Source organism: Falco naumanni, chromosome 5 (genome assembly GCF_017639655.2).
Source record: "Falco naumanni isolate bFalNau1 chromosome 5, bFalNau1.pat, whole genome shotgun sequence".
NCBI classification, from domain to species: domain Eukaryota; kingdom Metazoa; phylum Chordata; class Aves; order Falconiformes; family Falconidae; genus Falco; species Falco naumanni.
In genome coordinates, this window is record NC_054058.1 from 20,866,372 (window position 1) to 20,883,014 (window position 16,643).

General features: G+C 36.2%; 1 protein-coding gene across 1 annotated transcript in view; it reads right to left on the bottom strand.

Moving 5' to 3' along the window:
• PIK3C2G (phosphatidylinositol-4-phosphate 3-kinase catalytic subunit type 2 gamma) overlaps window positions 1–16,643 on the bottom strand; it is a 208,027-nt gene that overhangs the window by 123,747 nt on the left and 67,637 nt on the right. The window contains 3 exon segments of the mRNA XM_040596857.1: window positions 2,982–3,112; window positions 4,853–4,967; window positions 12,606–12,737. Coding sequence (XP_040452791.1) covers window positions 2,982–3,112; window positions 4,853–4,967; window positions 12,606–12,737 — 378 coding nt within the window.

Genomic DNA, 16,643 nt, shown 5'->3' on the forward strand with positions numbered 1-16,643 from the left:
AAATCTATCATGACTGAGGAAGGTAAAAAGTCCTTCTCTAATAAAGATACAACAAATATTTGCTTGATCAGAAAGTACTTAAAAATGGAATTCATTCATTCAACCCCCAGATATGCTACCCTTCACCTTGATGATTCATTTGGCAGACCAGCTTTGCCCATAAGCTGGGATAACTGAAAACAACAAACTGTGGGGGGAAAAAAAAGAAACCAGACTTCCGTCCTCTTTCCTCCAATACCCTGTTATTGAACTTATCAAAGCCTTACATCCAACCTGGTGAGTTTTAGGGGTCTCTTTCATTCATATTCCCACAGAACCCCAAACTTTTGTATTAGGATATCATAGGGTCTACCCTTGCCTGGTCTTTTCAATAACTATTTATGAACCTGTTATCCGTGAATTTGTGTATAGCCTTAATGAATGTGATGATGTTGTCTACCTCCACAGCTCTGTGAAAGACTTTAAAAGTTCACTGCTGACTGTCTCAGGGAGTACTTTCATCTGTTGAAAATTGATCTACTTGTTTCATTGAATGTCCCTAGTGTGAATATTGTGGGATCTGATGATGCATTCACCTTGTCCACCACCATCATGATTTTATAATAATTACTCACACATACACACACATCCTCTAGTCTTCTCTCCGAACTAAGGAGTCTCAGCCTTTTTAGCTTTTCTTGGTCAAACAACTTTTTAATCCCTTTAATCATTTTAGCTGGCCTTCTCTGTACATTTTCCACATCTACAGTGTCCTTCCTGAGCTGCTGAGACAAGAACTACGCAGCATACTCAAAATGCAGCACATCAAGGTTTTAGACACAAGTTAAATGGCACACATTGGTTTCTTCTCTACACCCTTCCTGAATGATGCTTAGTAGTTTGTTGACATTTTTGGCTGTTGCTGCACCTTGTACTCGTGAGTTCAGGGAAATATGAGCAGTAATGTTAAGATATATTTTCTGCATTGTAACTGCCAGTTCCAAGTTCAGTGTCATGTACAGCTACTTAGATATTTTTTTCCTTAAATATACTCCCTTGAATTTATCCATACTGAAGCTCATGTGCTGTGTTTTTGCCCAGTTTTGTAAGATCCTTCTGGATCTCCCTGTCATAGGATGGCGTTTGACAATGTGACAGAGGTTAGTACCATCTGCAAACACAGAGATTTCCCTGCCCATTTCCTTCTCCATGTCTCCATTTGGTCTCCATGGGACCAAAACTGGTCCCAACCTTGAGTACTAGAAGACCCTACCGCTGATTCTTCCATTCTGAAAAGCCACCATGAAACATGCAGTGTTTGCCTTTAACCAGTTTTCCTTTAAACCCATGGCAAAATAATTTTTTTAACAATCATCTTATGTGGAACCTCAGCAAAGCTTTTTTTGAACATCCAAATGCTTTATGTCCACCAAATCTCCAATGTCCATGCACCCACTGACAACCTTCTAGGATAGCAACAAGTTCGTGAGGCAGGGTTTCTGCTCACGTAGGATATGCTTTTTCTTTCCTGACAAATTACTCTGTATTTAACTAAATGTTTAATGATCTTATTCCTTCTTACAAAACCCACCATTTCACCATGAATAGAGATCAGATGCATTGGCCTGAAGCTCCATAAATCACTTCTGGAACACATTTTGCAGGTGGAAATTTTGCTGCCATCTTGCCAGTGCCCTGGCTCAGTGGCTATTTGCAGTAAAACACTGACCTCCCATTCATGTTTAAAAATAAAATAAAAAAGAATCAAATCACAAATCCCACGGCTAATAAAAATAATTTAAAATTTCTTCCTGTCTTCTTAAAAGTTGAAGTAAACTTCAAACACACCAGCAAGTTTGTCTCTCATCTTCCCCCCCCCCCCCCAAGAAATTGATTTAAAAAAAACCCCAAACAACCTACGCAGAAATCAGTACAGAAAAGTGTTAACAGATATGTCATATCACATTGAGAGGGCTGAACTGGCTTTAAGTTCTTTAGTTATTGTACTTTGAATGCACCTTTTGGCCTTTGATGGATGATTAATTCACAGAATTACAAAATTAACAGTGATTGGTATAATGGCTCTCTGTAAGCACCTGTGCTCCCAATACCACTCTGATCATATCCAAAGTTATTTTATATAGTACATAATCCTAATTCATAATATAATATACATGTAGCTGAGCATACTAATCTGCCTCAGTACATAAAGCGTGTTTTGTTTTACTTTGTGTTTATTGATCCAGGAAAGCTAAACTTGCCATACTTCCTGCCTTGTATATAACTTGACATTTTAATGAACATATGCCATTTAACTACCTATCTGAAGTTCGAGTGCATTATTGCTAATGAAGACTGATTTTTGTAGAACCCGGTTTTCTTTTTAATACAGGTATCAACTTACTGCATCACTTGAAAATCTTATGGTTTGAATCAAAAATTTCTTTCTCACTTCAAAGACATGAAAAGATATAGTAAAAAAAAAGGGGAAAACCAATACTTTTCTAAACTGGTAAAATAAACTGCCACCTCCAGGGCCTTAACTAGGCCTTGCTGTGATCTGCTCTTTCATTTAGAGGTATTACTTCTCAAGCCAGTTGTTGCAGTACTCTCCAAACTAGCTGGCTGCAACAAGGTCTTTTACCATCACATACCAGCATACTCTTCATGCCAGTCTCCCTGCTGCCTTCTCCTAGTCTCTCCTCATTCAGGACATGTGTTCTCTCTCAACTTCTTTCTTATCTCTCTTCCTTGGCTGCTCCACCTTTAAACAGAACCAGCCACAGCTGCACATTGTCTACATCAGCCAACCCGCTGCCCCTGAAGCCAGCCCACAGTTGTATATTATCAATGCTAATTAACTCATCTTCATTCCTCTACAGCCAACCAAGCTAGGCTCCTTCAGAAGAGTATTTTGGTTTTAAACAATTGGATACATTTAATTGTGATGAACAGAAGTACAGCAAGCCAAGAACCAGCAGGGCTAGCTGGGTACAACTTACAGTAAGAGAGAATGTTTCTGTGAAAGTCTTGCAATATACTTCAGGCAGTCTTCAGTTGGCTCTTCAAGATCACCTCTTCTTTCTTCAGGTTCAGGTTTAATGAACTCCAAATTAGTTTCTGGAAAATCAATCTTCATTAAAATAAAAATAAAAAGATAAGAGACAAAAGTCCTTTTAGCAATATGTATTCTCAGATATAACTGTCAATAAATGTTATCTTGGATTTCTATGGGAAGCATACAAAATATAAGAGAAAGAAGAAGAGGTAATTCTCCGAGGGTGTTCACCATATGTAATACATTATTTAAATATGTTGGTGGTAAACTCAGCCCACAAAAATCAGCAGGAGCTTTGTCACTGACTTTCCTGTGAGAATTTCTTCCACTGCATTTCAAATTTATTACAAGTGCAAAAACTCAAAGCTGAATATTTTTTTTTTCTTTTTTCCTCCTTTCCTGTTTTTTAATGATGGTTCTTAAATGGAAAGCTTTCATTATATAGATTTATTTTTGGGTTTGTTTGAAAATACAGTGATAATTCTTATATACATTTTGCCAGTGTAAGAAATAGAAATCAGGTACCTGATTTGACTTCTATATATTCAATTTCATATATATTGTGCAGCATCTACCAATTATTCATTCTTTACATTGACATATGTGTGTCAGAAAGTTGGGAAAATGTTTTTAAGATACAGAGAAAGAAAGCATTCAACCAAAATTACAAAGCTTAATGTGCTTAATAATCTGAGTACAGACTTCTCTGAAAATTCAGGTTGTTTTTCAAAATTCAGCTCAGTTTGCACATCCCATTTTGGTTGACTAACAAACACCATAATCTCTTATCTATATCTATTTTTTAACATATGTATTTGATTTGCATCACACTTTTAAAGGTTAAAAAATTTATTACCTACAAAATGTGTCATCAGTCACACCAGAAAAGCCATCTTTCTGATATCTCCAACATCTTCATAAATTGTAATACATGCATGTGAGTAACTGAAAGCAGGGGGGTGAGAGGTCCTCCTGTTCCATTTCTTTCAGCAGAGACAGATTATAAATTAATAGCCATTAACTGTCTCAACTTCCTTTTATTATTAATAGGAGGAGCTATTTTAGGACATAGTCTTTGACTGAACTCCTCAGACTAGAAAATCCCCATTTTCTTGTCTATTAAAACCAGGCTATTTTTAGTCCAGCCTCATTTATCTGTATTATCTGCTTTTACATGTCATTTGCTAATAGTTATTCTGCTTTTTAATACAGAAAACCATTGGCTTTGCTTTTGAAGGATCCAGTTGCTAATTTAACCTGGAAAGGTGACAAAACTGTTATGCAGACCTAATGCGTTTTCAAAACCAGAAGTACCATTCTGCCCAGAATGAGTGGGTGCTCAGCATGTGGTCATGGAGGGAGAGCTACACGGATGCCTATCGACAGTTGCTTGTAACCACTTTCTTTACAAGTCCTTTACACTACTCAGTCTAATTGAAAGTGGCATGCAGCATTTATAATGGTATGCAGTTCAATAGTACTCAGAACAAAAGTGCAGATTTGAAAAGGCAGCTGTAAGTCAGGTACCAAGTCATTCATTTGTGTTAAAAGTATTTTTTAAACCAAAATTATAACAACAAAAATTACCCTACAAAAACCTGCCCTAGCCTTCAGAGGTGGTATTTGGTATGGAAAGTATCATATCGATTTGCCACTGTGCAGAATTATAGATTTCCGCCTATTAAGATTAACATGCTCTCTCTGAGCGCCTATAATGGAAATGGGATTTTTAATTTTTGTAGCCTTGATGAGCTGTGGGAACAACTCTTTTTCTTGCACTTTGTTACAAAACAACCCTCTCCTTTGCTTTCTTACCTGCAGTGTTACTGAGGTTGGTATTTCAGTACTGCAGATGCTTGGGGTAATCATAGTTGTTGTAAGCATGCTGTTCAGTGTCATGCTAAGCAGCACAGTTCCGTGAATGAGCCGCCTGCAACACACAGAGACAGAAATACTGCATTGTTAGTGGAGACAGGGTGAACAGGGTTTACTGAAATGACATCAAAGGACATGGAACTGGATAGCTTAACAGACAAGCAAAAAGAGAACAAAGCTTTTGTCTTTAGCTGCCTAGTACAAATCTGGCCTGGATCAGCAGAGGTTGCATCCTGATGGCCTCTCTGCTCTGCTGGTACCTGTGCAGCTGCAAGGGCCATGACACAAATCATGCTGCCAAGACATTCTAGGTCAGCTCTGCACTTTACCACTGACTTCTTTGGTGACAGGGGTTGCCACTTAAACTAGGTGTGAAATATGGATAATACTATATTTCTGTCTCAAGATTTAATTTTGAGGACAAATATGTTAGATCATGAAGTGTCAACACCCTGTACAAGGTGGAGGGCAGTATACATTTATTCCACAAAAGAAACTTGTGGCAACCTACTGCAGCGATGAAGGATCCTTGCTGATTTTATGTGTAATTGATAGGGAAGAGGGAGTATGATATCAGAGCCTCCAAAGAGCTGAGAGGAGTGTGAGTTTGATAGTTTGTACCACATAGGCTGCATATGGGTTTTGGTCAGATGAAAGTCTGAAGTACCAGTCTGAGCAACTACATGGGCAAGAAAGTCTTATCAGAAACAGAGATACATGTGGTCTGCGGATAAGAAAACCAGCACAATTTAGCAGGTCAACACAATTCAGCCTAGAGAACTTGAATAAAATCAGAAAGTTCAGGTGTTAATTCTAATCATAACCAATCCACTCAAATGAGGAATGCAGTACCTGAATAAACACAGATGCAATACATTGGACTTACCCTTTAATTTATCCAAGTCTTAGGTTAGCGAGGTCAGAAATTTCATTTTATTCAACATCTCTTCTTTTACTGACAATTTTTATTACAGTTGTTCCAAGCACTGCTCAGTCAAAACAACTGAGAGAATGAGCTAGATTCAATTCTGCCCATTGCAACAGAAACAGCCGGCCAGGTAGAAGAGTTTGAGTGCACAGCTTTTACCTGGATTGAGGATGTTAGAGGTACAAGAGAACCCAGATGGATTTTTTGATCCTAGCATGAGTTGGCAACATTGCTGTAAGAAAGTACCTTTTGAATTGCAAACTGAAATAAACTGTTCCTAAGTCATTTGAAGAATAAGAAACTCTAGCAAATTCATTTTTATAGTCAATACTCAGTGTAAACCTACTTCTTTTTCACTTCTTAAGCTATTCACATTGTTAGTGCAAAAGTTTTATTTTATTCTGAGAACACAGCTCAGGAAGATTAAAACCAAAACCATTTTCTGAAGTTACTTTTGCAGCAGTAGGTGCATTTGCAGGGGAATGAAGGCAGAAAAAGGAGCTGTGATGTGAAAAAGATAGCACTCCGGGAAAGCAGTTGTATGATACAGAAGTCTTTCAGATTTAGGTAACTGATGTGAATGTGGAAGTGATCAACGGTGATTCAAAGTTGTTTTTCTGTGCTGTGTACTCGGATGACCTTTAATAAATGAATTATATCCCTTCAACCAGTCCTTTGCTGACACAGCTTTACATCATAATTTGACCTAATTGGCAATTTTGTTAGAAAGGGAGAAGAGTGGCTGAGAACTGAATGAACACCAAGATTAAATTACCCTTTTGAGCTCTCATTACTGCTAATCACTTTCATATTGTGCTCTAAAACTATAGGGGACTTTTAAAAAGAATCCATACAGTGTATTTTTTTTCCTGGGAAACCTGTATAGACAAACACAGGAAGTAGCACAGACCTCAGAGGCACTGTAGGTGTGCTTAAAAGCACATGTAGATGTGTTTAATCGAGACATTTTCCTAGTTCATTATTTCAACTCATCTGCACTCACTACAGATGTGGCTAAAGACTGTCCAGGACAGGAAATAATCAGCAGTGGGCTTCTCACAGTCCTCAGCTGGAGAAACAGCAAGCAAAGCAATGTATCTTTGCTGGACTGAGAAGACTTCACATGTTAAAGCAGATTACAGGACTGTGAGTAAAACCATACACATTAAACCACTTTGATAGTATGGAGTTGATATCTCCTAAGGAAAAATGAATTTGTTTTAAAAACTAGACACACATTTATGCCTCTGGTATATAGAGTAACCTTATTTATACATTGACAAATAAGTGAGCAACTTATGTACCTTCCATCATTAAGTCACGCTTTGGACTAAGGCTAGCCTGTAAACACAAGAGGTATTTTTTAAAAGATGTGAAGAGGCATTGACAACTGTGAAATACTGCATGTGTTCCTGAGGCACAGCTTTCCCTAGCAATCTCTGGGGCACTGTATGCACCGCTCAGCTAACATTCTTCAGGATCAAGTCTGCTTTTGGACTCACAACTGGAACAGTAACAGGGGCCGTACAGGTGAACGAAACAGTAAAAATATGCATCATTTTTTTTTAGAAAAAGGAAAAGAAGGAGAGTGTGCAGGATTCGTTCAGAAAAGGAAGGAGATAGAATCATGAGCATGATAACCATAAGCTTTACTGAACAGAAAGGTTCCTCTCTCTGCTACTGGGTTCTGCTGATGAGCCCAGGCAGGTCACCACCTGTTCTGCCTGCTGGTTTCCCCATCTGTAAGGTGAGGGTAGTGATACTGACCTTTGTGAAGACTGTATAAAGATCACAGGCATAGACAATGGCACAGCAGAATTTGAATAAACAAGTTCTGCTCTATGCCCACTGCTATTTATTTATTTAAATGCTCGTGCAAAACCAGGGCAGATGGAAATCCCTGCAATTACACAGATTCTCGGCTCTTGTTTATTACTGGAGCTAAAATAAACTTCCCATCTTATTACAGCAGAAGAGAGCAATGCTGTTTAAGGACGGTTCAAGTTACCCTAAATTAACAAAATCAACCTTGTGTCCTGAAGTCCCATGGGAGACCTCCCTCACCAGGCAAGAGAAAATTTTTGTTGCTTGCTCTGCCTGATTTGGAAATATCAGTTCAAAATAAATAGTGGTGTTAGAATCACTGAAGTAGAGCAATGGGCACTGTGGAGGACTTTTCAATGCCCAAATTGCCCCAAGTGATGGATTTCTGATTTGTTAATTAGCTCTGGATCACTAAACTATTCAGCCCAAGAGACAAATGTATTTTTCTGATGTGAAGGAGGGGAAAGTTGGCACACAAGCTTGAAAACACTTTTTGAACTGCTTCTTGCATCTAGTAAGATTTCTTGATACAGATGCATTATCAAGGACTTTATGGGCATTAATTTAGGGCCACTGTCTAAAGTCAGCTACCTGATAAGGATGAGAAATGTGGATGTGAATGCCCATCTACTGGACAAGCTGGCAGATAAAATCATTATTACTGTGTTCATTCCCAAATGTATATAACATTAAAATTACTGTTTATACTGGATATACCAGGAAAATAAGGACAAAATATAGTGTAAAAATAATGTTATTATTCCCAAACCTGGCATTATAAACCTTAGAAACTCAGAGCTGAGGTTAAGTTTACCTTATCCAAATCTGATAAGCTACAAGACCCCCCCATACTTATGGCCTAAGCAGTCTTAATTCTGCATTGGAATGATACTGTGAAATAACTACTTTATTATAATTGCAAATACTACAGAATTCTAGAAAATTCAAATTAGAGACATAAATTTTCACTGCAAAGTAGTGCTAAATGTCCTAGAGACATTTAAAAGGACCACATCTTCCATCCCCACAGTTTTTAATTTAAATAACTTCCATAAATTTGAAAGTGCTGAATACAGCAAATACAAAATTATCAGATTATTCCAGACATTTTAAACAAATTTGCAGTTATTTTCCTGATTCTTTCTTAATTTTTGCCCCCAAACGTAAAGTTTAAAAATGAGTTTAGAGGGAACAATTTTAAGGTAAACAACTACATTTAGGCAAAAATTGGAGAAAATGTGCAGGAAGTCAGTTATGTAAAAAGTGAGACTATTTCTAAAGAAACATGCAAAATTGATAAGCAGTAATCCCAACACACAATTCTTTTGAAAAAGAATGGAGTGGCTGCCCTGTATGTCCATCAGCTAGTTGTGTTATAAATCAGCACACTGCAAGACAACTGTCAGAATAATCAGCAATGTTACTAGAATTCAGGAAATAATGTAAATTAAGACAATTTGAAATTTACTAAACATCTGTTCACTGGCAAGTCTTTAACAATAACAAAACCAAATTAAACAGGCCAAATTCTTGAGAACATATTTAGGTATTGTGTGGTTTAAACATGGTCAAGGTATGGAAGAGTTTGCAACAAGAAATGTTACATAATAAGTAATATGTTTTATTTAAACAGTTGGGGTTTGCTTCTATTTTTTTTAATATATTCCTTATACACTCTGCTTGCTATTTTTTAAGAGACATGTTAAAATCTCAGAAAATATCTAGAGCCCTTTGACATGGCTTTGCTCAAATGCATGAGAAACTTCACACTACTTGAAACAGATGAAAGGAATTTGTATAATTTATATGTTAAAATAAGCTCAGCTCTTTTTAATCTTCAGTTCAAACTAAATATAAAGAATTGAATTACGAATGACAGAAGAGACCATACAATTTGGAAGAGAAAATAAATATCAAAATTACAGAAAGGTGTAAATTCAGAGTCTTTTAAAAAGAGGCATTCTTGTGCCCTAGGTCACTCAAAGATCAAGATTCCTAAGTAATATCTGGAAATAATGCAAAATTGATAATTTTTTTTTCCTTCTCTTTTTAACATAAGCCACAACCAGCTTGAATGGAATTCTTGTGGGTTTAATCAGAATGAGATATAATGGGACAGAAATGAGGAAATGTATTTTTAAAATGCTTGACATTTATTTTCATTTTCCAATGCTTATCAAAGCAAACAAAAAAAATATATTTTTTTAAACAAGCATCTGAATAGAGAGAAAGAGGACATCCTTTGTCCTTATCTTTCCTGGCCCTGAGAAGAATGGCTCAGTGACCAACTGGGACAAGGATTTGAGCAAAGATATTTGATGACCCGGGAAAATATCACAGGGCTACTGGCCTCCTCAAAAAGCTCATTTCTCTCCTTTCCTCTATAAATTAAATCCTAGATATGAGACTGTTAAGATTTTTTAGCACCCAAATTCACCTCAGAAAACATTTCCTTTGAGAAAGTGGTATTTTCCAAGTTAGAAACGTTTTATCAAAGATTTTCTGGTCAGATTTCATTAATATCTTTGTATACATTTATAGAGTTTGTTCATTTAGAAACCCTAATATCATAATCTTTGCAATAATACAAGGTACTCCTGACACATTAGCATGACACTACAGGTACAAATCTTTTCCTCATACATACTTTCAAGTACTCTGTTGAAATGCCTTGAAGATTAGTTTCATTCCAGCAGTGAGGGGAGTGAAGTTGGGTTCATTGCTCAGTTTATTAATGTTTTCCACAAAATTGGTGAGTCAAATAAAAACAATTATTAACCTTCAATTTTTTTGTGGAGCAGGAAACTGCCTCCTAAAGTCCTACCATTGCTTCTCAATTACTTCAACTAACTAAGCATTACATATTAAGAATCACCTGATGGTTTTAATCATGCTACTTTCTAAGTAGGTAAGCCTGAGAGCTAGTTTGCCTGCCTAAAAGTATTCATGATCTACCAAAGAAAAGGAAAAGTAGGCAGCGTGAAGGTTCAGATATTTTCAAGTTTTCCATTTCAGAAGGAATTTCAGGGATATCCTTTTTTTGAAAACACTTTGTCAATTAAAATTATGGTGAATGAATAATTCTGTGGTCTCGTTGGCTAAAAGAAGAAAAAACATTTAGGCTTCTTTGTGTTAGTAATTACTATAACTGTAAATGACACAGCTATCAGATTAGGGGGTGTCGAACATGCTATTCCTAAAGCATTTCTCTCCAGCAACTCGACTTTTATTTCTGTTTTGAAGGGTCATTTCAGCAATGATCTCTACAACTACAGCGCAGATGAAAGGAAAGTGGCCCTCTATCCCCTTCATTGTGCTGATTGCGTGTACCATGAAGGAATGGAGACATTTTTCAGTAAAATTTTTGAAATTGTCTCGATGACTTGGAGATCTACTTAACGAAAATCAACATGCTTGCTCTGGCAGCATATGTTACAAAATATACATCAGAGCTTTCAGATCTTTCAAAAATCATTCCTTTGGGACTTGAATGCTGAAAAATAAGAAATTTCCAATACAACACAGGTCCTTAAGAACAGGATTCTCACATATCCCATATGTGAGAATATATCCTCCAGAGGTGCCTAACCATTCCCCAGTTATCATGCCTAATGATCTGCTTCTGAATGTACTGAGCACATACCAGCTTGCTCGGGATGAGGACATCTTAATGCTCCATCTCAAGTTAGATTCTCAGCCAAGATATTCCCTCTATCTATTTCACCCTAAGCATCAAGGTGGTAGAAATACTCAAAATAAATACAATGCATGTTTTGTTTAAAAAGACACACAGAATGGAAGAGTGAGTGATGTGCTCTTCTTCAGACTATGAAAGAGAAGTCATTGAATAAAATGCCCAAGCAATCCTTGGAGCAGAATTTGATTCATGTTTCTTTCCTCCCTTCAAGATAAGTGCTCCAGTCACTAAGTCACAGAAGAATACTCTCTTTTTCTGAATGGAGTAATCTTGAATTTTCTTCTGAAAATATGGAAAAAGCCTGTAGCCCAGTTCAACCTATTATCTAGTTTTTAAAGTCTCTCAGCTTAAAAGTTCAATGGAACCGAAGGTCTTTCAAACAGTAAATTCATATATGCAAAGAGATTTTTAGGTTTTGTTTTGTTTTAAATGGTGATTGCCATGATATGGGGAAGTAGATGAAGATGTCTCAAGATGAGGAAGGAGCTATAGCTTAGAGATGGATGTTAATGCAGAAACTTGTGGAGTTTGAATATATCCATCTCTTGCCCAGAGGGCATGCGGGACTATGGAGCCTAAATAAAAACTAAGTATTACTGTAAAGGCTCAATCTAAATTCAAATGTCTCAGTGCTACTAACATATTTGTAGCACTGCAAAATATTTACCATAGATTTCAGTTTATGCATCACTGCAGAAACATTCAAAGCTACCAACATCTTTAAAACACTGTTGCATTGCATACTGTGTAGAAAGAAGAGGTTAAAAAAGAGGAGAAAGCTTATCAAGTGGTGTGTAGAGGGAAAAGTGGTCATTGTGGCCATCACTAAATGCCCCACCCTGAGCAGAATGAATAGGTGTCAGAACTGAAGGCAGACTGAAAAAACCCCAACCATTGTGAACAAGAAGCTATGCTGAGAAGCATTTTGCAAAGCTACAGGAAAGGTTACAACAAGGCCTTTCAACAGAACTAGGGAACTTTCTTGTAAGTGTTGGAGAGTTACATAAGCCCAGTTCAAAATCAGTGTATTGGAAAGAAAGAAAAACTTCTGGATGGGGTTCTTGGCACATCAAGAGTGTGTGTACTGTAAGTGTAACTGTAAATTACTGTAAGTGACTGTCTCAAGTCTTATTACAGCAAGGTCCTGAAATTAGTATTTCTGGTTTTTTACATTTGTCCCAAGTTGAGTATAATACTATTCAAGAATGGTGTTTTCTTAAGCTGTCATATAAAACTGAACTTACTTTTTTGGATACAATGAGGAGCATGTCCAAGCAAGCACTTCTGTATTTTTAGAGGTAGTGTTTACTCCAAGTAGTTTTATTGTCAGCATAGTTTCCCTTGGAAGAGCCTTTATTCGTAGAGGAAAATTGATTCTAAAAGAAAATCAGAAAAGAGAAAAATAAAAGTTAAAAAACCCTGAGCATTGTTACCACAAATGAGTCCTTTCTACATTTTTCTAGATGCTTTAACACGTTTCAAGCTATACATTAGAAGACTTGCACTCCAAACGAAAATGCAACTGACAGATCCCTTCAAGACATTGATGTGTTTTGCCAACCATTAACTTGGATCATAGTACTTGAAAGAGACATATGAAAACTCATTCACTTCAGTGGTAACCACTAGAGCTGACAAAGGCAGGAAAAGCTCAGTTAGATTAAGCATCTCTTAAGGCTGAATTGTAAACCAATAGTTAGTTATTTTCTGTCTTGTGTCTTCAGAGGAAAACACTACTGAAGAAAGGAAGAGTTGCTTGTGAGTATGGTAATCATTATCTTGTTGAGATATGCTTTGGTTGTGTGCTATTCCCAACCACAATTTAAAGGCAGATTTTTTAAATGAGTGATTCACTTTTTTTAGTGAGAAAATTCAGACCTATGAATATTCATCTCAACTTTGTATTGAACACTACCAAACTTGGTTGGTCATGCAATTTTTTTATATAGATTATATGAATTGATCTAAAGTCATAACTTAGAGCAAGTCTAACAAATAAGATACTTCCATGCTGTATGGAAAAATCACGTGTGTAATTACCCAGATGTGCAAGTCTCTGTTATCTTTTTCCTGAAGAGATTGTTTATGTTGGACAGTGCACTTCTAGCTTTTTCCATGTATATTCAGTACAAAGTTAAATTTCTCAAATGGAAAGTGAAATTAATAACATTTTTCTGTATAAACAAAAATCAATATAAGAAGCTAAAGGCTAAAAGAATTATCCCACATTGACAACATAAGCATTAAGCAAACAAAAGTTCTGCATAAATTTGAGATTAAGAAAACAAACTAGAAGATAAATTTAAATAATATAGATTCCATTTACTTTTCAGATATTCAAGCTAGACTGCAGAACAATGCAGCTCTCAGCATTTTTAGTAGCCATACTTAGGCATTAAACGTAGAATTTTGTATTTAAAAAGTATAGTAGCCTAAAGACATAAGGATTATGGGTGGCAGAAATAAGACAAGGTAATAATATAAGACAAAATTAGCACACGATTTTGGTCCTAGTTCCAAATCTGTCAAAATTCTATTGGCTTCAGGAAAGTTTCTTTAAATGCACCAAGGAACCACTGAAAGAAAGTAGATGGCTTTAAGCTGAAATTTTTAAGTAATCCAAATAAACATTTGTGTCAAAAATTCAGATGATCAGTCCTAAACATTTGTAAATTATTCAAATTTGTATCTCTCTCTTTGAATAACAAAGCAAGACAGCAATTCCCCACTCTTTCTGATGAATGTGAATAGAACTGAGAATTCTCAACTGTCTTCCCACATGTCCCTATTTATAACCTTCAACAGTGCTTTCCTTGTCTCGTGTCCTCTTCCTCACCCATAATTAGTCAGAAACAATTATTAGGAAACTGAACTGTTCACATGTTACAGATATCTTTTTCTGTCTTTTTTACTTAAGGCCAGCAACTCTGACCATGTTTCATAAAACTGTTCAATGAAGAGTTATGTTTAGCTGTAAAGCATTGTTAATGCTGTGATGAGGCAAAAAATAATAATAATAATAAAAAAATGAGACATGCATTTTCCAATAGAGACAATTGTCAACACACCTTATGAACTTGGAGCAATGAAAAAACTCACAATACCTTCACTGCAGAAAGCAAATGCTTGTCAGAGGTTCCCTAGGGCACAATATATAACACTACCAGATGTACACCAGTAGGAAAAGAACCTGGAATCTTTGACAAGACATCCCACAAGTTAAAGTATGGGCCAAAGAGGACCAAAGTTCCCTCCCAATGACATGTGATTCCCCTTTAGAGAAAGAGATATCTGTATTGCTTTTAAGAACTTTGATTAATTATGCATTACTGAGCTTACCCAGCTGGTATTATCCTTTCTGACTTCATGAGGCTGAGTCAAATGGATAACTAAGAAGAGGAAATGGAACAGTGTCCAGAAATAAGAAACATTGTGGGAGAACAATTTAAACAGTAGTTGAGAAGAACACCGAAGCTACTCACTGAGAAGCTGCTGTTGACAGATGCTAGATAATCCAAGCTGTACAACTGGTGCGAAATGCCAAGGGCCTGATATCATAAGAACTCTCAACACAGAAGACCTCTGGGGCAACCCAAGCTTTGCCGTAAGAGAGTGTAAACAAAACAGACAAGCCAAACGAAATATGGAAAAGAGGGAAACCCGATGCCAAGAAAGTATCTGAGGTGATGAATGGTAGGCTTAATGTTAATTCCATATTTCATGTCTATAGGCTTAATATAAATTAAAGAGGATGAAAAAAGAGGAGACAGTGGTATAAATGTATTAAGAGTAACCACCTAAGACAAAAGAAAAAAATAATTAAGAAGCCTCAGTCACTGAAAAATTAAACTAAGGAGAAAATAAGGGGGCATTTTTTGGACTTTACACTTTGTGTGCTAGACAGGCTCAGCCTGTTTGAACTCTGCACCAAGGTAACAATCACCCCTTTCAAAGACAACACACAATTTCTAAAGCAAAAACTTTTTTTTTTTTTTTTTTTTTTTTTAGCTTTAGAAAACAAAAAAAATCCTCTTAAAAAAAAGGCAAAAAGAAGAAACACTAAACAAGGCAACCTCTTTCGGAATCAAATTATTCCCATATTTTCTGAGAACTTTCTGCAAAAGACTCAATATGATAAAAGTCTTCAAGAGAAGCTCATGTTTAAACACAAAACCCTATCAAGTTAAGGTTCAGACAGTTACTGGCTAAAGCACTTGAAAACACAATCTAAATACATGAAAATCAGCAAAATAAAGCAAGTCTTGTCTTTGGCAGGAACTTTAGATTCCTAATCATCAAAACATTATGCTCCATTTTTTTTTACCTTGTTCAAGTCAACACTAATCTAAAATTAGGACCCATTATGAAGTAGCTAGGTTTATTTTTTTGGTTTGATTGATCCCCAGCTGTATAGAGAGTATTTGATTTCCTAATGTAATAGAAGTTCTTCCTGGTGAACTTTTACCACATGTGTTTTCAATGGCTGTGGACTGAAAATAGCACATGGGTTAGAATGAAAATAGTGCCTTAACTCAAGGCAACAAACTTTACAAAAAAGAATTGTCTTGTCTGTAAACTGCTTATGCAAACATATTTCCTTCTGTTTCAGAATGGTGGTGTTGTAGCCAAAAATAATATAAGAGTGAACACACAACTTAGTTACAGTTTTCAGTGACCCAGACTTCCTATGATCAGAAATGGTGCCACTTGATGACATGGAAAAACAACTGCAGTAATAATTACTTCATTGTAATACTTTAAGATTTTGCTTGAATTCTTGTTAAAAATATTAATTAATATTTATATACATGTATTTATTGTAGGAAAGCCAAATCAGCCTGCTCCTGAGTATGTTTTAGATTATGGCAGTTAGACACATAGTACCTTCACTGATAATATGGCACTATCTCTACTGTTCCTTCTCTCTGAGTATTAAAAAATATGCTGAATATATTGAGCATTCTGTCAAGCTTGGTGTGTTTGTTTATTCTTTCTTAAAGGGTTAGCAGCACAAATAGCAAAAAACATATTTTCTCATTATAGAACTGTGACAAGTATTTAATATTTACAATAAATTAAAAACAACATAAATTTTTCACTTCCTATGCATATTTTCATACAGAAAAGTTCATAAAACCATACTATGTTTTGGCTTCAAAGGGACAGTAAAAACACCTGGTTCCAACCTCCCTGCCATGGACATGGACAGGTTCCAGCAGACCACATTGCTTAAAGCCCCATCCAACCTGGCCTTGAACACTTCCAGGGATGGGGCATCCAAA